The following is a 23,585-nucleotide window of genomic DNA, read 5'->3' as shown; positions in this document are numbered from 1 at the left end:
TCCCAGAGAAACTCACTGGACTGCTTTAGCAGTTGACACAGGGGTGCATTAGCATTGGAGAGGCTGGGTGCGAACTTGGCTAAGTAGTTGACCATGCCAAGCACTGTTTCCAGCTCTGCACGGTTCTTTGGTGGCTCCATTTATTTTATGGTTAAGATCTTCTGTGGATCTGGCTTGATTCCAGTCGCTGTGAGAAGATGTCCGAAGTAGCTGCCCTCTGTAGCGCCGACTGTGCTCTTCTCGGGGTTGAGCCGGACTCCTCTCTCGCGGGACCTTTGCAGCATCGTGCGGAGGTTTCGGTCGTGCTCCTCTTTGGTTCGACCATAGACAAGGATGTCGTCCACAATTGCCACAACTCCGTCTAGGCCTGCGTACACTTCCTCGATCTTTCGCTGAAACTCGTCTTAGGCTGAGATAATCCCAAAAGGCGACGGAACCTGTAGCGCCCAAACAGTGTGTTGAATGTTGTGAGCTTAGATGACTCTTCTGTGAGCTTGATAGCCCAGTAGCCTGATCTAGCGTCCATGACACTGAAGTAGTGTGCTCCCGCTAGCTTGTGTGTGATGCTATCTAGCGTCGGTAAAGGATAATGGGGGCGTTTGATAGCCTTGTTCAAGTCTCTTGGGTCGAGACATACATGGAGCTTGCCTGTGCGTGGTTTCTCCACCACCACTAACGTGTTTACCCAGTCAGTCGGTTCTGTAACCTTGGTGCTCCATGCTCTCCAACTCTTTCTTCTGACGGCACGGAGAGCAAGGGGAATCTTTCTCGGTGGGTAGACCACAGGGGTTGCGTCTGGGTCAAAGTAAATGGTACATTCTCCTGGGAATAATCCTATTCCTGTAAAAACATCAGCAAACTCCTCCAGTAAATTGTCTGTCTCTACTGGTGCTGTCACTGGTAAAACTAGCTTGATGAGGTCCATGTCTAAACATGCTTTAAGACCTAGCACTGCAGGTGCTCTAGTGTCAACAACATAAAAGTCCAACATCATGTCACTTTCCTTGTATTTGCATTTGAAAGTGCATGTGCCTTTTACTGGGAGCTGTTCACCACCATAACCAGTCACTCTGCACGTGGTGGGCTGTAGCTCGCATTCAGATGTCAAGCTGTGATACTTATTCAGAGGAATAATGTTTACAGTTTCTAGTGTCAGTGTCTAGTTTGAACTTTAGCTCTGTGCCTTGTGTTCCTATCTCAATGTCAGCAAAGGCTTGCTCTGTCTCAGACATTTTACTTTTCTGTGTCACTGAATCAATAAACAGTTCATCAGCGTTTGACTCTGATTGACATTTCATCTTCGCTCACTGTGTGTACTGTTTTTCCACGGTAAGCTCTGCACACTTTTGCAAAGTGATTCCATTTTCCACATTTAGTACACTGTTTGCCTTTAGCTGGGCAATTTCCTTGTTCGCCATGCACTTTGAATCCACAATATCCACATGTTTTGAGTCTGTGTCGCTCTGTCCGTTCGAAAACGCGCTCTCTGTGCACCGGATAATGACAACAGTCTTTTTTTCTTAATTATTGGTCATTATTTGTTTTAACAAAGTACTTAATGTATTTTCTTGCACATTAAAAATGGCCATTGATAAAAATTAAATATCATTCGAATGAGTTATCCACATTGCAATGTTTTGAAATGCGGGCTTTTATTTAGAAGGTTTCAACATTACCATGCGAAAGTGACGTAATTGTTTGTGCTGCTGGCAAAATACTAGTATTTGTGGTTTTGATTCTTATCACACCATTTGTTCCCTGTCGTCGACGTTTTGCTGATGCTAGGTAGTGAACAGTCAGACATCTACGGTATCTTTGAGAGAAGAGAATGGCGAGTGCAGATGTAAGACAACTTTTCGATGTATTTCTTTATTAAAACTGTTGAGTCAGCTAAACTCGTCCACGTTTGGCTTTGTATGTCCAGGGATTGTTTTCATTGCGCTGTGCAGTCAAATCAGCTGTCCAGAAGCTTGGACAACATGGGTCTTCTCTAGGTTAAATAAATGCTAGCTTGTTGGATCTAGTGGTTCTTCAAAGAAAAGCAGCGCTGACAGGTTTCAATGTTGTTTGCTAGCTGGCGGCTTTGTGAAAATTTGGAGACGAATGATACTGCCTATGCTGTCTCTGTCGGTGTATTTGTATATCTGGCTTTTTTTATTTGTCTGTCTATCTGTCTGCGTGCCCATGCCTGCCTGTTTGTCTCTATCAGGGGAGTAAACTGTGGGGAGGTCGGTTCGTGGGTGACACCGACCCGATCATGGAAAAATTCAACGCGTCCATCGCCTACGACAAGCGGATGTGGGACGCAGACATCCGTGGCAGCAAGGCATATGCTAAAGCCCTGGAGAAGGCCAAGCTGGTCACTGCAGAGGAGAAGGACAATATCCTACATGGGATGGACCAGGTGAATACACACGCACCAGTATATTTTGTTTTATTTAACTAGGCAAGTCATTTTATTTACAATGATGGCCTACCAAAAGGCCTCATGTTGGGAGGGGGGCTTCGATTAAACAAATATAGGACAAAACACACATGACAAGAGACACCACAGCACTACATAAAGAGAGACTTAAGACGACATAGCATGGCAGCAATACATGACAACACAGCATGGCAGCAGCACAACATGGTACAAACATTATTGGGCACAGGCAACCGCACAAAGTCAAGAAGGTAGACAATGTGGAAGACTACTAGATTGTACTGGCCACATCAAATCAACAATATCCCCTAAAGTTTAAAATGTATCCACACATTAACCCACCGCGTTTGACATTTGAATGGCCTTATTTTTTTGGTTATGGGGACCGTTGAATTTTGATCACACTATCGAACGCAACAAAAAGTGGGTGTGAATGTGTCATAGCCCACCATGTGGCTTTTTTGGAGTTAATAGGTGACGGCTGAAAATCTGCCTTAGTGCAGAATTCCTCTCTGCATTCACATGTGCACGGCAAGTTTTAATGTCACATGCACACGTATAGTGAAATGCCTTTCTTGCAAACTCAAAAACCAACAATACAATAATCAATAACAATGTATTAATAGAAAAAAACCTATAGAATAGTAAATAAAGTAAGTACCACTTGCCTCACTGATGTTTGAAGTAAGCATACTTACTTATAAAGGAAACATTTAAAAAGTCAGTTCCAATACCATATTTACATGTGCAGGGATACTGGAGTGATGGAGGTAGGTATGTATAGGGGTAAGGTGACAAGGCTATATATCCTATACAACATATAAGACAGAGTAGCAGCATCTTGTATGTGAGTGGGTGTGCGTGTGTGTAGAGTCAGCAAAAATGTATGTGCATATTGGGGTGGCAGGTAGCCTAGTGGTTAGAGCGTTGGACTAGTAACCGAAAGGTTGTTAGATTGAATCCCTGAGCTGACAAGGTAAAAATCTGTCGTTCTTCCCCTGAACAAGGCAGTTAACCCACTGTTCCTAGGCCGTCATTGTAAATAAGAATTTGTTATTAACTGACTTGCCTAGTTAAATAAAGATTAAGTAAAAAAATGTGTGAGTGAGTGTTGGAGTGACAGTGTGTGTGAGTTTGTAGGGCCCTGTGAGTGTTAATAGCGCAAAGGTTAAAATAAAAGGTCAATAAAGATGCAAGGTTAACTCAGATAGTCCGTGTAGCTATTTTGCTTAGCTGTTTATCAGTCATATTGTTTGGGGATAGAATCTGGTCACTTGAACAGATTCTATCCCCAAACAATATGAAGATGAATATGAAAATGCAGATGTGAAGATGAACCAAACTTCACTTACGGATGACCGTGCGTGTGTGTTTCAGATCCATGATGAATGGGCCAAAGGTGTTTTTGAGGTCAAGCCTGGAGATGAGGACATCCACACAGCCAATGAGCGCAGACTAAAGGTGAAGTGTGGGTGGGGCTAACCTTGAATCGTCAATTCAGAGTGCTGGCTGAAGATTGTAACAATATTCAATTCCGGACTCCTGATTGTCAGAATTACTGTGCATTCGGAAAGTTTTCAGACCCCTTGACTTTTTCCACATTTTGTTACATTACAGCCTTATTCTAAAATGTATTCAATAGTTGTTTTCCTTCATCAATCAACACACAATAACCCATAATGACAAAGCAAAAACTGTTTTTTAGAAATGTTTGCAAATGCATAAAAACCCCCCCTGAAATATCACATTTACATGAGTATTCAGACCCTTTACTTAGTACTTTCTTGAAGCACCTTTGGCAGTGATTACAGCCTTGAGTCTTCTTGGGTATGACGCTACAAGTTTGGCACACCTGTATTTGGGGAGTTTCTCTCATTCCTCTCTGCAGATCCTCTCAAGCTCTGTCAGGTTGGATGGCGGAGCGTATCTGCACAGCTATTTTCAGGTCTCTCCAGAGATGTTAGATCAGGTTCAAGCCCAGGCTCTGGCTGGGCCACTTAAGGACATTCAGAGATTTGTCCCGAAGCCTCTCCTGCATTGCCTTCGCTGTGTGCTTAGGGTTGATGTCCTGTTGAAAGGTGAACCTTTTCCCCAGTCTGGGGTCCTGAGCGCTCTGGAGCAGGTTGTCATCAAGGATCTCTGTACTTTGCTCTGTTCATCTTTGCCTCGATTCTGACTAGTCTCCCAGTCCCTGCTGCTGAAAAACATCCCTACAGAATGATGCTACCCGCATGCTTCACCGTGGTGCCTGGTTTCCTCCAGACGCGACGCTTGGCATTCAGGCCGATGTTCAATCTTGGTTTCATCAGACCAGAGAATCTTGTTTCTCATGGTCTGAGAGTCCTTTAGGTGCCTTTTGGCAAACTCCGAACGGGCTATCATGTGCTTTTTACTGATGAGTGGCTTCCATCTGGCCACTCTATCCTAAAGGCCTGATTGGTGGAGTGCTGCAGAGATGTTTGTCCTTCTGGAAGGTTCTCCCATTTCCACAGAGGAACTCTAGAGCTCTGTCAGAGGGACCATCAGGTTCTTGGTCACCTCCCTGACCAAGGCCATTCTCCCCCGATTGCTCAGTTTGGTCAGTAAGAAGAGTTTTGGTGTTTCCAAACTTCTTCCATTTAAGAATGATGGAGGCCACTGTGTTCTTGGGGACCTTCAATGTGTCCACATTTGTTGGTACCTTTCCCCAGTTCTGTGCCTCAACACAATCCTGTCTCGGAGCTCTACGGACAATTCCTTCGACCTCATGGCTTCGGGTTTTGTTATGACATGCACTGTCAACTGTGGGACCTTATACAGACAGATTTGTGCCTTTCCAAATCATGCCCAATCAATTTAATTTACCACGTCTAGACTCCAAGTTGAAGAAACATCTCAAGGATGATCAATGGAAACAGGACGCACCAGAGCAAAATTGAGTCTCATAGCAAAGGGTCTGAATACTGTAAGGTTTTTCTGTGTTTTATTTTGAATACATTTGCAGACATTTTTAAAAAGCTGTTTTCGCTTTGTCATTATAGGGTATTATGTGTAGATTGAGGGAATAATTTAACATGTGGAAAAAGGAAGGGGTCTGAATACTTTTCGAATGCACTGCATATATTTGTATTATATTTATCTCTGTGTGTGTTTTATCAGGAGCTGATAGGTGAGCCAGCTGGGAAGTTACACACTGGTAGGAGCAGAAATGACCAGGTAGGTGTGGTGATCTGCTGAATACACGTTCTTTGCCTGTTTTTTGAAAGAGAAGTAACTAGTGGAGTTTTGAGATTGTTCTATCCTGCTGTGTTTTATTGGTGGACGATTGGGTCTCAGACATGATTCTGTGTTTCTATTGGTTGATCAGGTGGTAACAGACATGAGGTTGTGGCTGAGGGATGCTATCTCCATTCTTAAGGGAAACGCTCTCCAACTCATCACAACCATGGTGGAGAGAGCAGCAGTGTAAGTTTTATGTACAGGTAACTGACAAAATAAAGGAAACACTTCAGTAAATGAGGGATACACAGTATATTGAAAGCAGGTGCATCCACACAGGTGTGGAATTAACATCCCATCATGCTTAATGAAAAAATGGCTAGCTGGGTCTTGTCTGAGCGGTTGTCTTCTGAGCCCTCACTCGCTATGTACTTAATGCTGATTCATGGAGATTCTGACTTGCTTACAGGCTGTCTGTGCAAGAACAGTACTGATGCTTCTTAGTCCAGAACTTTTATTTATGTTCCTCACTATCACACAGTATTAACACACACTCTTCAGTTATTTAGGAATCAACTTGTGGTTTTTCTTAGATACACGCACAATCTTGCTAGTAAACACAGTCAACTTAGTCGCCATACAAAATGTGCGTTTTCTTCTTTCGATGACTAAAAATACTCAGACCTGGGGTGGGAGGGGTTCAGATGTGAATTTGGGCAAGCTGATTGACTGAAGCCAAAGGGCTGTGATGGATAGCTGCTAGGCCTCGCAGCTCTTCTTCCTCTGGGAAGCGACAGCTTTGTGCGTGTGGGTGGTGACAGCAGCCCCTTTTGGCATATGGGAATGCAAACTAACTCATCTGCATCCAGGGGTTCGGAAACTGTTCTTCATCTGGGTACCGGAACATCTTCACTGTAGCCAAGTCAGAATTCGGTGTTTTGCAGGAACGTGAAAAACCGTTGGTTGCTAAACCGTCTCGAAGGACCATGGGGGGAAAAAGGATAGGGTGTAAACCTGTCCCTCTGATGACTAAACTAGTTTGCTGGGTTAGGTTCTGAATCTCCACAATGCTGCCGGCTAGAGCAATATGGATGCTGTTTTGACTGACTTGTCACACACATTACCGTCAACCAACACTATTAACATTTAGGGCCATGTATAAAAATGCTAGGCAAACCCAGTTGCCTGTTATTTTGGCTACCGTGGCTAGAAGAAGTGATGTTAGTGATTTTGAAAGAGGGGTGATTGTTGGGGTATGTTTGGCAGGAGCTTCAGTGACAAACTGTTCACGCTGATCTTTCCCGATATGCCATGGTCGCTTCAGTCACCAGATCTCAACCCAATTGAACACTTATGGGAGATTCTGGAGTGAGGCCTGAGACAGCGTTTTCCACAACCATCAACAATACACCAAATATTGGAATTCCTAGTGGAAGAATGGCGTCAAATCCAACAAATAGAGTTGCAGACACTTGTAGAATCTATGCCAAGGCTCATTGAAGCTGTTCTGCTGGTTTGTGGTGGCCCAACGCCCTATTAAGACACAGTTGGCAGTTCCATGTATGCACGCACACACACACAATATCATGTTTACCTATTGTCTTTTGATCTGCAGAGAGATTGATGTCCTGTTTCCTGGGTACACCCACATGCAGAGAGCTCAGCCAATCAGATGGAGCCACTGGATTCTGAGGTACTATAGCCTCTCCTTCTGTTAAGCCCCACTGCATATCTTTGCAATGTTCCTAAATGATTTCTAGATCCTCTGCTTGTTGCTGAGTCACAGTTAAAAACAGGATTGAGGAATCAAATATTGATGGAATATAAAGTGAATGTTGTTTCAGTCTACAGAGCATACAGTGACTTCGGAAAGTATTCAGAGCCCTTGGACTTTTTCCACATTTTGTTATGTTACAGCCTTATTCTAAAATGCATTAAATATTTGTTCCCCCCTCATCAATCTACACACTATACCCCAAAATGACAAAGTGACAACTGTTTTTTATAATTTTTTGCTAATTTATTATTTATTATTATTATTTTATATATTGTTTGTTTACCAGAGGTGGTAATGTGAAGAACAACATGACCTGCACCAAATTCAGATTAGGACATCTGCCAAGGACTAGATCAAATGTATTTTTACCTGGAGTTTTTCCTCATTGTAGGTTACTACTTTTAGTCTTAATCTTGGGTTGTTTACTACCTTACTCACCTTGTTTAGCACATGGCCTCACATGTGAATTGTGAAAGATTTAGATGGGGCTAAGGCTTAGAAGGGTGTGAACAATGGTTAATAGGTGTAGACAAAGGAGAGCTCTCCAGTAGGTGTGCCAAAACATTCAAGGGCCATTTTCTCAAAAGTGGAGTTACAAGTTTGTCGAGTTACAAGTTTGTCGACTTTCAAAGCAGAATTACTTCCCCGTTGTTCCTGCAGTATATGATATACTATTTCCTAGCTCTGAGTCTCTACTTTTATCCAATGTAAAAAACACACTTTCAAATGTTGCAAATTAAAGGCAGAATTGAGGTGGTCGGGGATGTTGTTAGTCTAAACATATTTCTATGATTGTTGCCCAGTCATGCGGTGGCCCTGAGCAGAGACGTGGAACAGCTTCAGGAGATCAATAGACGAGTCAACGTGCTCCCCCTGGGAAGGTACACGCACACGAGCGTGCACGCACACACACACACGGTTATGTCATCTGTGAGTTAGTTATACCTTGTCTACTCTTGTTACCCAGTGGAGCAATAGCTGGAACTCCATTCAACATCGACAGGGAAATGCTGCGTCAAGGTGAGAGTCAACCTGCATAGATAATCAGCTCCTTTAAACATACATAACCTATAAACATACATAAGGAGCCGTGAACTCTTATGAATGGTTATAACACGCGCTTATAAGGCAAAATGTCAATTAATTATACACATGTACCAAGTCAGTGGCTGCGGTCCAAACACTTAAAAGACACACCCTATTCCCTCTTTGCCCCTGTAGAGCTGGCCTTTGATGACATCAGCATCAACAGCATGGACGCCACAGGCCAGAGGGACTTTATTGGTATGGTAACCACATTGGCTTTATTACTATTCTGAGAAGACATGTAGATGTGAAGTTGAGAAATATTGGCATTAACCGACTCACTGCATTGCCCTGCTCATGCTTTGTCTCGCTCGCTGGCTCCACCCTCCCCTCCCTCTCTCAGCTGAGTTCTTGTTCTGGGCATCTCTGTGTCTGACGCACCTCAGTAAGATGGCAGAGGACCTGATGCTCTACAGCACTAAGGAGTTCTCCTTCCTCACACTCTCTGACGCATACAGGTGTGTGTGTGATGACTGAACTCAAAACAATATGTTCTCCTTTTTTCCTTTGTTATATTCTAACAATCTTTCTCTCTGTGTGTGTGTAGCACAGGCAGCAGTCTGATGCCTCAGAAGAAGAATGCTGACAGTCTGGAGTTGATCAGGAGTAAAGCTGGCCGTGTCTTTGGCAGAGTAAGACCCCAACTGAAACGCATTAGAACACCATTAGTTATATTATAATAAGAAAGCATCCTTTATTATATTAATAGTATTATAAGTGTGTGTAAACTAGGGATGCCCGCTATATCGGTGAACATATCGGAATCAGACGATATTAGCTAAAAATGCCAACATCGGGATCGGCCCGATGTCTGTCTAGTTTACGTCAATGTGAAAAACCGATATCAAAGCTGACGTGCATACCTATATAACGTACTGACGCCACGAAAAATGTTGTGCTGCACCTGCAACACAGCATTCCTAACCTTAGCCCACAATGTCTGCTGTGTGTATCGAGCAGTCATTTGAAAGAGTAAGAAAATGTCAGCGAGACAACTCAAAGGCAAAATCCATTAACGCCAAGATAATGGAATTCATTGCCCTTGACAATCAGCCGTTCTCTGTCGTGGGTGATGTTGGCTTTCGCGACTGGTCGAGCACCGGTACACACTAACGTTACCAAGTGCGCTATTGTTCATATGTTGCCCTACCAGAGTTGCACAGTAATAGCGTTACTGCTATTAGCTTCACGACATACTATGGAATGCCTTTTGAGTCTTTGAGTGTCAAAAATGATAACACTATTTGACAATAACAGTATTTGAAACGTCAAATAACACAGTTCTAATATAGAATGGTGTGTGTTCTGAATTTCCACGTGCAAGCCAAACGCCACCACTACTATCAGTAGCACCGTCAAAGCTGTACAAAAAACCCTGCAAACATCGTCCACGAAAGATGTGTTTACAATACCGCTTTGGTAACAAAGCATTATTTGTTCGACTGCAACTTCTGGGATAGCTAGCTAGCTTTAGCTTGGTAACTAGCTAGTACCAATACAACCAGCCTGAAAACAATGACCAGTAGGAACTGCAGTCATTTTCATTATTCTTAGCAATGATTTAGGAATCCTTGGAGTAAGTATTGTTGTTCGCCTATTGAAATTGAACATCATTTCATGAACATAAGTAGCTAGCCAGCTACTTAACCCTTTTGCCCAAAGCTAACGTTATAAGCAGCCAGCTAGCTTCATCTGGCTAGTGAGGCTCGACCTGACCGGGTTAGTCCGGTATCAGTCAGAGTAGACTGATACCCCATGTCATTGATATATAGCCCTTCTTACATCAGCTGATATCTCAAAGTGCTGTACAGAAACCCAGCCTAAAACCCCAAACAGCAAGCACGGTGGCTAGGAAAAACTCCCTAGAAAGACCAAACCTAGGAAGAAACCTAGAGAGGAACCAGGCTATGAGGGGTGGCCAATCCTCTTCTGGCTGTGCCGGGTGGAGAGTTTAACAGAACATGGCCAAGATGTTCAAATGTTCATAAATGACCAGCATGGTCAAATAATAATAATCACAGTAGTTGTCGAGGGTGCAGCAAGTCATCACCTCAGGAGTAAATGACAGTAGGCTTTCCACAGCCGATCATTAAGAGTATCTCTACTCTGCTGTCTCTAGAGAGTTGAAAACAGCAGGTCTGGGACAGGTTGCACATCCGGTGAACAGGTCAGGGTTCCATAGCCGCAGGCAGAACAGTTGAAACTGGAGCAGCAGCACGGCCAGGTGGACTGGGGACAGCAAGGAGTCATCATGCCAGGTAGTCCTGAGGCATGGTCCTAGGGCTCATGTCCTCTGAGAGAGAGCGAGAGAGAAAAAGAGAGAGAAAAATTATCTGTTCAATTATGGTATAGTACTACTATTTGTATTCATTTGCATCACTGTCAATTATATACTTTTATTTTGAAGGCTAACCACAAAGTCTACTATTGTGGCTAATCCTTATTGTCTAGCTTCACATAGATGGGTCTGACCAGCATTAATCAAATAAGAACTGTTATAAATTAGGGTTATTTTAGATGACACCTAGCTATGTAGTTAGCTAGCTAACTATAGCTACTGAAACAGATTTTTCTATGTTTTTGGTTTGCACCCATGAGCTAGCAAGCTTATTTTTTTTATGACCAGCACTGTAGGTGCGTGAGACAACTTTACCAGCATCGTAGCATACGTATCGATGAATCGTTGTGACATATGAAATACGAGTGATAGTGTAATCAATTTGTAATTACGTAAAAAACGAGTGAACGCGTTAAATTATTATGTGGCGTGCAGTCATATTCAGGTCCTGATTGGTCAAATCGTGTTATTTGTATCAGTATCTATTGTCTATCTTTTTTGACATGCAAAGACCCAAACAGCGTTCTATAGAAATCCTGGTTACTGGTAATGGGGACATAAGTAAATGCCAACAAAATAACTTTTTGGTCAGTGTGTGTAACCTTTTATTTAACTAGGCAAGTCAGTTAAGAACAAATTCTTATTTACAATGACGGCCTACCCCGGCCAAACCCAGACGACATTGGGCCAATTGTGCGCTGCACTATGGGACTCCCAATCATGACCGGATGTGATACAGCTTGGATTCGTGCCAGGGACTGTAGTGATGCCTCGTGCACTGAGATGCAGTGCCTTAGACCGCTGCGTCCGTGTGTGTGTGTGTGTGTTAAGCATTCTAGCACAGTTAAATAGTTAAAAGGCCACAAATTTTGAATATCGGTTATTGGTATTGTTTTTTTTTTGGCAAGGAAAATATCAGATATCGGTATCAGACAAAAATGTCATATTGGTGCATCACTAGTGTAAACCTGTCCTGTGTGTCAGTGTGCAGGCTTTCTGATGACCCTGAAGGGCCTGCCAAGCACCTACAACAAAGATCTGCAGGTACAGTCACATGTGTGTGGTGTGTGTGTGTGTGTGGTGTGTGTGTGTGTGTGTGTGTGATAATTATCTCGTTCTCTGACTCTCTAGGAGGATAAGGAGGCCATGTTTGACTGCTTTGACACGGTACACGCTGTGCTGCAGGTCACCACAGGTGTCGTGTCCACTCTAAAGGTGAGAGATGCTACACCTGACCCCATTCACCTTAGATGCTACACCCTAGTGCACAACACTGTACACCTTTAGACCATTGTGCCCTACTTACTACATCCTAAACCCTTACACCTTAGTGCCCTACAACATCCTTCACAACCAATTTCTCTGACCCATTTCCTGTTTCCTGTATCAGATCAATCCCAGTGTGATGGAAGCTGCCCTCAGTCCTGACATGCTGGCTACTGACCTGGCCTACTACCTCGTCAGAAAGGGGGTGAGTACGAAGTATCCACTCAAACCAGGGATATGTGTGTTTGTGTGTTCATCACAATCATGGTATGGTTTGAAGTTGAACTGTTTCTGTGTCACAATTGTGGTATTAAATTATCTCGCTCTCTCTCGCCAGGTGCCGTTCAGAGATGCTCATGGTATCTCAGGTAAAGCTGTGTTTCTGGCTGAATCCAAGAGCATTCCCCTGAACCAACTCACTGTGGAGGATCTGCGGACTGCCAGGTAAGCGCAAGCACGCATGCACACACTTCTTCATAGTAACACTCTTTTGCCCCCCCACTCCTTCTTTTCCACTTCACCCTCCCCTTGCTCCTCTTTCCAGCCCTCTGTTTTCTAGTGATGTGTCTGCAGTGTGGGACTACAGTAGCAGTGTGGAGCAGTACAGTGCCCCCGGTGGCACGGCCAAGAGTAGCGTGGCAGCACAGGTGGAGCACATGAGGACCTGGCTGAAGAAACAGGTCCAGTGACCTCTCCTCCTCACCGCTTACCTTTTAACTTTTGACCCCAACATGAACTTTTACAAGCAACATTGGTCAAATGGATCTCTGGGGTGTATCCTAAGTTCCAATTTTCTCTTTGGCTCCTGATAACATCACATCCATGCATGTATGACTAAGTTAAAATTTGACTAAAGTAGTAGTTAGGATTTGCCTAAGAACCATTGTTTGCCTTCTAGAACAGTGTCTAATCTAGAAAACATTGGGTCCATTCTGTAGGACTGCCTTGTTGCTCAGGCCATGTAAAGTGCCTTTTTAAAATACCGGTAGATGCCATGGTTACCACTTTAGATCGATTTTGAAAAATGGGAGTTCAAAACTTTAGTGCATTTAGATATATTAACCTCTATAGTAGTGATATGTACAACTATATATTTCAGACAGTTCATACCTTTTTGTCTTAATGTGTTGATGATTAATTAAATGTTGCTTATTTACAAAATGTTGTCACTGGCTCTTCATGGAAGATACAGTGCCTTGCGAAAGTATTCGGCCCCCTTGAACTTTGCGACCTTTTGCCACATTTCAGGCTTCAAACATAAAGATATAAAACTGTATTTTTTTGTGAAGAATCAACAACAAGTGGGACACAGTCATGAAGTGGAACGACATTTATTGGATATTTCAAACTTTTTTAACAAATCAAAAACTGAAAAATTGGGCGTGCAAAATTATTCAGCCCCCTTAAGTTAATACTTTGTAGCGCCACCTTTTGCTGCGATTACAGCTGTAAGTCGCTTGGGGTATGTCTCTATCAGTTTTGCACATCGAGAGACTGAATTTTTTTCCCATTCCTCCTTGCAAAACAGCTCGAGCTCAGTGAGGTTGGATGGAGAGCATTTGTGAACAGCAGTTTTCAGTTCTTTCCACAGATTCTCGATTGGATTCAGGTCTGGACTTTGACTTGGCCATTCTAACACCTGGATATGTTTATTTTTGAACCATTCCATTGTAGATTTTGCTTTATGTTTTGGATCATTGTCTTGTTGGAAGACAAATCTCCGTCCCAGTCTCAGGTCTTTTGCAGACTCCATCAGGTTTTCTTCCAGAATGGTCCTGTATTTGGCTCCATCCATCTTCCCATCAATTTTAACCATCTTCCCTGTCCCTGCTGAAGAAAAGCAGGCCCAAACCATGATGCTGCCACCACCATGTTTGACAGTGGGGATGGTGTGTTCATGGTGATGAGCTGTGTTGCTTTTACGCCAAACATAACGTTTTGCATTGTTGCCAAAAAGTTCAATTTTGGTTTCATCTGACCAGAGCACCTTCTTCCACATGTTTGGTGTGTCTCCCAGGTGGCTTGTGGCAAACTTTAAACAACACTTTTTATGGATATCTTTAAGAAATTGCTTTCTTCTTGCCACTCTTCCATAAAGGCCAGATTTGTGCAATATACGACTGATTGTTGTCCTTTGGACAGAGTCTCCCACCTCAGCTGTAGATCAGTTCATCCAGAGTGATCATGGGCCTCTTGGCTACATCTCTGATCAGTCTTCTCCTTGTATGAGCTGAAAGTTTAGAGGGACGGCCAGGTCTTGGTAGATTTGCAGTGGTCTGATACTCCTTCCATTTCAATATTATCGCTTGCACAGTACTCCTTGGGATGTTTAAAGCTTGGGAAATCTTTTTGTATCCAAATCCGGCTTTAAACTTCTTCACAACAGTATCTCGGACCTGCCTGGTGTGTTCCTTGTTCTTCATGATGCTCTCTGCGCTTTTAACGGACCTCTGAGACTATCACAGTGCAGGTGCATTTATACGGAGACTTGATTACACACAGGTGGATTGTATTTATCATCATTAGTCATTTAGGTCAACATTGGATCATTCAGAGATCCTCACTGAACTTCTGGAGAGAGTTTGCTGCACTGAAAGTAAAGGGGCTGAATAATTTTGCACGCCCAATTTTTCAGTTTTTGATTTGTTAAAAAAGTTTGAAATATCCAGTAAATGTCGTTCCACTTCATGATTGTGTCCCACTTGTTGTTGATTCTTCACAAAAAAATACAGTTTTATATCTTTATGTTTGAAGCCTGAAATGTGGCAAAAGGTCGCAAAGTTCAAGGGGGCCGAATACTTTCGCAAGGCACTGTACATATAGTGTGTTGACATAAAGAGGGCTAACCTTCCACTCAGTCAGAGAAGCACTGTCATCATTCAGTCAGTTGTAATTGAAAGAAGAAGAAAAGACCTGGCTGGAACGCCGCCATATCTTGTTTGCTCTAGTCTAGAGTATTGCCCAGAAGATACATATTTCCCAGAATATAAACATATTGCGTGTCTAATGCTTTCAGGTAATTGAGAAGTGTCTAGAGGTTGCTTTGGAATTGGACCTATCTTTGACTGTGAGCTCCCTCAGTGCAGCAGCAGTGGTGGAAAAAGTACCCAATTGTCATACTTGAGTAAAAGTGAAGATACCTTAATAGAAAATGACTTATGTGAAAGTCACACAGTAAAATACTACTTGAGTAAGTAAAAGTATTTGGTTTTAAATATACTTAAGTATCAAATGTAAATGTAATTGATAAATTATAGTTAAGTATAAATCATTTCAAATTCCTTATATTAAGCAAACCAGACAACATATATATTTTTATTTAAGTCTAGACAGGGACACCAACATTTTTACAAACTTAAGAATTTGTGTTTAGTGAGTCTGCCAGAAGGGATGACCGTGGCAGTAGGGATGACCAGTGATGTTCTCTTGATGAGTGCATGAATTTGACAATTTTTCTGTCTTTCTAAACATTCAAAATGTAACGAGTACTTTTGGTTGTCAAGGAAAATGTATAAAGTTAAAAAGTACATTATTTTCTTTAGTAATGTAATGAATTAAAAGTTGTCATTTAAATTGTGAAGTACAGATACCCCCCAAAAAACTACTTTAGTACTACTTAGGTATTTTTTTGTACCTAAGTACTTTATGCCGCTGCCCTCCCCAGTACAGAAATGGTCAGGATTTCTGCTGACCTCGTGTAGTCAGCATCTCTAAAAACCCCACTCTGACTTGAGCCTAACCCCAGTCACCTTTATCCCCTACCTGTCTGTTGCTGACAGGGATGGTCCTGTAGAACTGTGTTCAAACAACTGCCTGGTCACAGCCTGGTGTCGTCATGGAGCCCACGTTTGATTTTAAAAAAAAAATCTTTATTTAACCAGGTAGGCAAGTTGAGAACAAGTTCTCATTTACAATTGCGACCTGGCCAAGATAAAGCAAAGCAGTTCGACACATACAATGACAGAGTTACACATGGAGTAAAACAAACATACAGTCAATAATACAGTAGAAACAAGTCTATATACGAGGTGAGATAAGGGAGGTAAAGGCAAAAAAAGGCCATGGTGGCAAAGTAAATACAATATAGCAAGTAAAACTTGCAGTGGAAGAATGTGCAAAGTAGAAATAAAAATAATGGGGTGCAAAGGAAAAAAATTAATAAAATAAATACAGTAGGGAAAGAGGTAGTTGTTTGGGCTAAATTATAGGTGGGCTATGTACAGGTGCAGTAATCTGTGATCTGCTCTGACAGCTGGTGCTTAAAGCTAGTGAGGGAGATAAGCGTTTCCAGTTTCAGAGATTTTTGTAGTTCGTTCCAGTCATTGGCAGCAGAGAACTGGAAGGAGAGGCGGCCAAATAAATAATTGGTTTTGGGGGTGACCAGAGAGATATACCTGCTGGAGCGCGTGCAACAGGTGGGTGATGTTATGGTGACCAGCTAGCTGAGATAAGGGGGGACTTTACCTAGCAGGGTCTTGTAGATGACACGGAGCCAGTGGGTTTGGCGACGAGTATGAAGCGAGGGCCAGCCAACGAGAGCGTACAGGTCGCAGTGGTGGGTAGTATATGGGTCTTTGGTGACAAAACGGATGGCACTGATAGACTGCATCCAATTTGTTGAGTAGGGTATTGGAGGCTATTTTGTAAATGACATTGCCGAAGTCGAGGATTGGTAGTATCAATAGTAGTTGTGCAGATCATGTGAGGGGGGAATGATGTCAGTCTGAACCCTGGGACTGCTTTGATTCCCTGAGGAGGGAAGGGTAGGGGGAGAGGACAGGGCAGTATACACTGTATGGTTCTAATACCCTTTTCACACTTCTGAGCCTAGACCTGCTGAACTAAACTACTGGTATGCATCCACCATAGTTGCTGGAACCTTGCTGGTTCAGGTTGGTAGGATATTGTGAAAAAGGTATGAATGTAAAGTTACTGTTATTCTGGACAATTCCCAGGGCTTCTATAAGAATTGTAGTGAGGGTGATCATCATTGGACTCCTGGGAACAACACTGATATTGGAGAAATGTGTTGCATTTGCAGCTGGATGTGAATTGGAATTTGTGAGTTAATTGGTTGATCAGTACCTCGAACAGGAAGGTGAGCTGCGCTATACCTGACGTATCATGCTCAGCCTCTAGACTATTGTATGGCTCCTTGATGTGAACAATGTGCAACTAGAGAGAGGGAAAGATGGAGAAGAGAAACGACAGGGAGATGGAATAGATGTTGTAATTGTATCACATGGTTATTCTCCGCCTCAGGGTTTACCTTCATGGGATAGTGTTCCCTGTCAGTGTGTTCGGACCCAGGTACCCCCAGACCTCCTTCACTGACCTGCACCGACCAAGGCAGGGAGAAGTGAGCTAGAGGAGGACAGTCAGTCAGTCTAGTGTCAGATTTCTACATTCCATGCCTTCATCGTTTCTGTGAATGGTATTTAGCAGGAAGAGCTGATCTAGGGTCACTTGAGAAGCACAATATTCTATCCTCTTAGTTTTACAACGGTTGGCAGTTACTTTTTTAATGACGGACAAGAATTATAAACTAGGTTATATTCCTGGAGTATTTTCATGATGGTATAAAGAAGATTTAGAAGAGGGGTTCTGGTAGTTCTCACCGTAATGCCCCATGTTCTCAACAGTGATGTTGAGATGACTGTAGAAGGTCAAAGATAACGGGGACTGGTTGGCTTGGACATGGTGGGTCACAATATTTATGGGAGACTGACGCAGACCGCCACACGATACAATATGGTGATATATTTTTTTTTACCTTTTAACTAGGCAAGTCAGTTAAGAACAAATTCTTATGTTGGCAGCAGCCACTCAATGTTAATGATGGCTGTTTAACAGTCTGAATGCCTTGAGATAGAATCTGTTTTTCCGTCTCTCGGTCCAAGCTTTGATGCACCTGTACTGACCTCGCCTTCTGGATGATAGCGGGGTGAACAGGCTGTGGCTCGGGTGGTTGTTGTCCTTGATGATCTTTTTGGCCTTCCTGTGACATCGGGTGGTGTAGGTGTCCTGGAGGGCAGGTAGTTTGCCCCCCCAGAGATGCGTTGTGCAGACTTCAATACCCTCTGGAGAGCCTTACGGTTGTGGGCAGAGCAGTTGCCTTACCAGGTGGTGATACAGCCCGACAGGATGCTCTCGATTGTGCATCTGTAAAAGTTTGTGTGTTTTTGGTGACAAGCCAAATTTCTTCAGCCTCCTGAAGTTGAAGAGGTACTGATTGGCCTTCACCACGCTGTCTGTGTGGGTGGACCATTTCAGTTTGTCAGTGATGTGTACTCTGTGTAACTTAAAACTTTCCACCTTCTCCACTACTGTCCCAATTATTTTGGATAGGGGGGTGCTCCCTCTGCTGTTTCCTGAAGTCCATGATCATCTCCTTTATTTTGTTGACGTTGAGTGTGAGGTTATTTTCCTGACACCACACCCCGAGGGCCCTCACCTCCTCAGTCTCGTCGTTGTTGGTAATCAACCCTACCTCTCTAGTGTTGTCTGCAAACTTGATGATTGAATTGGAGGTGTGCATGGCCACGCAGTCATGGGTGAACAGGGAGTACAGGTTGGGGGCTGAGAACGCACCCTTGTGGGGTTGAGGATCAGCGGGGTGGAGATGTTGTTTCCTACCCTAACCACCTGGGGGCGTCCTGTCAGAAAGTCCAGGACCTAGTTGCACTGGGTGGGGTCGAGACCCAGGGTCTGAGCTGTAGTCGATGAACAGCATTCTTGCATAGGTATTCCTCTTGTCCAGATGGGTTAGGGTAGTGTGATTGCGTCGTCTGTGGACCTTTTGGGTCGGTAAAGCAAATTGGAGTGGGTATTGAGTGTCAGGTAGGGTGGAGGTGATATGGACTACTCTCTCAAAGCACTTCATGATGACGGAAGTGTGTGCTAGTCGATAGTCGTTTAGCTCAGTTACCTTTGCTTTCTTGGGAACAGAAACAATGGTGTCCCTCTTGAAGCATGTGGGAACAGCGGACTGGGATAGGGATTGATTGAATATGTCCGTAAACACAACAGCCAGCTAGTCTGCGCATGCTCTGAAGACACAGCTAGGGATGCCGTCTGGGCCGGCAGCCTTGGGAGGGTTAACACTGGTAGCGGGCAGTGTCGGTGGCGCTGTATTGTCCTCAAAGCGAACAAAGAAGTTGTTTAGTATGTCTGGGAGCAAGACATCGGGGTCCGCGACGGAGTTAGTTTTCTTTAGTCCGTGATTGACTGTAGACCCTGGCCACATACCTCTCATGTCTGAGCCTTTGAATTGCGACTCTACTTTGTCTCTATACTGACTCTTAGCTTGTTTGATTGCCTTGCGGAGGGAATAGCTACACTGTTTGTATTCGGTCATGTTTCCGGTCGCCTTGCCCTGATTAAAAGCAGTGGTCCGCGCTTTCAGTTTTGCGTGAATGCTGCCATCAATCCACATTTTCTGGTTGGTTAAGGTTTTAATAGTCGTCGTGGGTACAACGTCACCGATGCACTTGCTAATAAACTTGCTCACCGAATCAGCGTATACTCGAGGTCGACCGATTACCAATTTATTGGAGGACCAAAAAAAAGCCGATACCAATTAATCGGCCGATTTGTTTTTGTATTTATTTCATTTATTTGTAATAATGACAATTACAACAATACTGAATGAACACTTATTTTAACTTAATATAATACATCAATAAAATCAATTTAGACTCAAATAAATAATGAAACATGTTCAATAAAAGTGCAATATGTGCCATGTAAGAAAGCTAACGTTTAAGTTCCTTGCTCAGAACATTAGAACATATGAAAGCTGATGATTCCTTTTAACATGTGTCTTCAATATTCCCAGGTAAGAAGTTTTAGGTTGTAGTTATTATAGGAATTATACGACTATTTCTCTCTCTACGATTTGTATTTCATATACCTTTGACTACTGGATGTTCTTATAGGCACTTTAGTATTGCCAGTGTAACAGTATAGCTTCCATCCCTCTCCTCGCCGCTACCTGGGCTCGAACCAGGAACACATCGACAACAGCCACCCTCGAAGCAGCGTTACCCATGCAGAGCAAGGGGAACAACTACTCCAAGTCTCAGAGTGAGTGACGTTTGAAACGCTATTAGCGCGCACCCCGCTAACTAGCTAGCCATTTCACATCGGTTACACCAGCCTAATCTCGGGAGTTGATAGGCTTGAAGTCATAAACAGCACAGTGCTTGAAGCATTGCGGAGGGCTGCTGGCAAAACATACGAAAGTGCTGTTTGAATGAATGCTTACGAGCCTGCTGGTGCCTACCATCGTTCAGTCAGACTGCTCTATCAAATCATAGACTTAATTATAACATAGTAACACACAGAAATACGAGCCTTGAATATGGTCTTTAATATGGTAGAATCCGGAAACTATCATTTCGAAAACCAAACATTTATTTTTTCAGTGAAATACGGAACCGTTTCGTAATTTATGGATGGCATCCCTAAGTCTAAATATTGCTGTTACATTGCACAACCTTCAATGTTATGTCATAATTACGTAAATTTCTATCAAATTAGTTCACAATGAGCCAGGCGGCCCAAACTGTTGCAGATACCCTGACTCTACTCTGCGTGCAATGAACGCAAGAGAAGTGACACAATTTCACCTGGTTAATATTGCCTGCTAACCTTTCTTTTAGCTAAATATGAAGGTTTAAAAATATATACTTCTGTGTATTGATTTTAAGAAAGGCATTGATGTTTATGGTTAGGTACATGTTGGAGCAATGACAGTTCTTTTTCGCGAATGCCCACCGCATCGATTATATGCAACGCATAGATAAACTAGTAATATCATCAACCATGTGTAGTTAACTAGTGATTATGATTGATTGATTGTTTTTTATAAGATAAGTTTAATGCTAGCTAGCAACTTACCTTGGCTTCTTACTGCTTTCGCGTAACAGGCAGGCTCCTCGTGAGGCAGGTGGTTAGAGCGTTGTACTAGTTAACTGTAAGCTTGCAAGATTGAATCCCTGAGTTGACAGGGTAAAAATCTGTCGTTCTGCCCCTGAACAATGCCGTTAACCCACCGTTCCTAGGCCGTCATTGAAAATAAGAATGTGTTCTTAACTGACTTGCCTCGTTAAATAAAGTAGTAAAAAATAATAATAAATCGTCAAAATCGGCGCCCAAAAATAACGATTTCTGATTGTTATGAAAACTTGAAATCGGCCCTAATTAATCGGCCATCGTGGAATCAGATTGGTCAGACCAGCGTTGAACAGACCTGAGCATGGGCGTTTCCTGTTTTAGTTTCTGTCTATAGGCTGTGAGCAACAAAATGGAGTCGGTCAGATTTGCCAAAAAAGAGGGTGACGGAGGGTTTTGTATGCATCGCGAAAGTGAGAGTAACAATGGTCCAGGATTTTGCCAGCCCAGGTCGCGCATTCGATATGCTGATAAAATTTAGGGAGCCTTGTTTTCAGATTAGCCTTGTTAAAATCCCAAGCTACAATAAATGCAGCCTCGGGATATGTGGTTTCCAGTTTACATAGAGTGCAATGAAGTTCTTCCAGGGCCGTCGAGGTGTCTGCTTGGGGAGGATGTACACAACTCATTATAATCAAAGATAATTATTTTGGTAGATAACGTGGTCTGCATTTGATTGTAAGGAATTCTAGGTCAGGTGAGCAAAACGACTTGAGTTCCTGTATGTTGTCATGATCACACCACGACTTGTTAATCATAAGGCATACACCCCCGCCCTTCTTCTTACCAGAGAGATGTTTGTTTTTGTCAGCTTGATGCGTGAAGAAACCAGGTGGCTGTACCGACTCTAACATATCCCGAGTGAGCCATGATTCCGTGAAGCAGAGAATGTTGCGATCTCTGATGTCTCTCTGGAAGGCAACCCTTGCTCGGATTTCGTCTACCTTGTTGTCAAGAGACTGGACATTGGCAAGTAGTATACTTGGGAGCGGTGAGCAATGTGCCTGATCAGAAGACCGCTCCGTCTGCCCCTTCAGCGGCGCCGTTGTTTTGGGTCGCCTTCTGGGATCCGGTTCATTGTCCTGGGTGGTGGACCAAACAGAGGATCCGCATCGGGAAAGTCGTATTCCTGGTCATAATGTTGGTAAGTTGATGTTGCTCTTCTAGCCAAGAATTCCTCCCAGCTGTATGCAATAAGACTTAAGATTTCCGGGGGTAACAGTGTAAGAAATAATACAGAAAAAAAAAATACTGCATAGTTTCCTAAGAAAGCGAAGCGAGGCGGCAATCTGTCGGCGCCGGATGTAAAAATGAAAAATAAATAATAATTGCCGTCCGGACCTGCCCGCTCCTCACCCTTGGTGCTGTCCTCCTGGCCGTCGTCATCCTGCAGCTGGAGCCATGCGTCAGTGGGAGGCTGTTGTCACGTCTACTCCGAGATTCAGATCAACTTTATTATCCCACCAGGGGGAAATACATTTGGTCATGTGCTTAAAAAGAAAGTACATGAAAACACAAACTAATTCATTCAAAGTGATATAGCTACACATTTAAAGTGAAAGTGCAATATGCTGTATACTTGAGGGACAAACAGACTATTTGTTATACAGCCTATTGGCTGTTGGAATCAAAGAGTCCCCTTATCTGTTTAAATTTCCTTTTGAAGAAGTCTTTCCCCACAACGTATCTGGCTGCTGCTGTGACTGAATTTTGAGTGAAGGGGATGAGTGCTGTTCTGTAAAATGCTTTCAAGTTTTGTGTACAGGTTGGTGGCCGATTCTTGATCTATACCAATTATCCTTCCCACCATCTTTAAGCGCTGAAGCTTGACTTGGTCTTGCACTCGCATGTTTACGAACTCGCATATCAGACCAAGGACAGCACACTCTGCAGGACAGATTTATAGAACATTTGTAAGATATAGCGGTCAACATTTAAAATGGTTCAGTTTACATTAAAAAAATTTATCTGTTGCAACTACTTTACCTTTGTAAAGGCACAGTCATTAAATTTCAGTTTCGATTCCCAGGTACTTACTTATATGTGGTCACTATCGACTGATTCCCCATTGATCTTCGTAGGGGGTAGTGGAGCTTTGTTCAATTTGAAATCGATTTCCATCTCTTTTGTTTTCTTAACCTTTCTAGCGCAGGCGTTCCGCTAGCGACCCACCTCGACAACATCCGGTGAAATTGCAGAGTGTAAATTTCAAATTACAGAAATATAAATATTTAACATTCATGAAAATACAAGTGTCATACATTAAAATAAAGCTTAACTCCTTGTTAATCCAGCCACTGTGTCAGATTTCAAAAAGGCTTTCCAGCGAAAGCACACCATGCGATTATCTGAGGACAGTGCCCCGCAAACAAAATCATGAAAAACATTTAAAAGGTTAACCTTTTTTAACAGAACTGATATGGCAGGCGAAAACCCGAGGACAAACCATCCAGAAAAAGACAAATTCCGCCCACCACTGTTTCCAATGGCTGTGATGTTTAATATGAAGGGAAAACCTCCCAGATTGCAGTTCCTAGGGC

At 43.0% G+C, this 23,585-nt stretch overlaps 1 protein-coding gene across 1 annotated transcript; it reads left to right on the top strand.

Annotated features, from left to right (window-relative positions):
- Nucleotides 1-1,681: 1,681 nt before the first annotated feature.
- On the top strand, nt 1,682-13,251 carry LOC139392619 (argininosuccinate lyase). Its single transcript, XM_071140715.1, has 16 exons — nt 1,682-1,843; nt 2,210-2,404; nt 3,803-3,886; nt 5,564-5,620; nt 5,772-5,869; nt 7,239-7,316; nt 8,204-8,281; nt 8,368-8,420; nt 8,622-8,684; nt 8,830-8,944; nt 9,034-9,118; nt 11,809-11,868; nt 11,956-12,039; nt 12,215-12,295; nt 12,428-12,534; nt 12,635-13,251. Exons 1-16 carry the CDS (start codon nt 1,829-1,831, stop codon nt 12,777-12,779), a joined length of 1,398 nt encoding a protein of 465 aa, XP_070996816.1. The 5' UTR covers nt 1,682-1,828; the 3' UTR covers nt 12,780-13,251.
- Nucleotides 13,252-23,585: the final 10,334 nt, after the last annotated feature.

The sequence above is a fragment of the Oncorhynchus clarkii genome, chromosome 33 (genome assembly GCF_045791955.1).
Source record: "Oncorhynchus clarkii lewisi isolate Uvic-CL-2024 chromosome 33, UVic_Ocla_1.0, whole genome shotgun sequence".
In the NCBI taxonomy this organism is placed as follows: domain Eukaryota; kingdom Metazoa; phylum Chordata; class Actinopteri; order Salmoniformes; family Salmonidae; genus Oncorhynchus; species Oncorhynchus clarkii.
The sequence above is the reverse complement of the archived record's forward strand: the minus strand, read 5'-3'. Positions and strand labels throughout refer to the sequence as shown.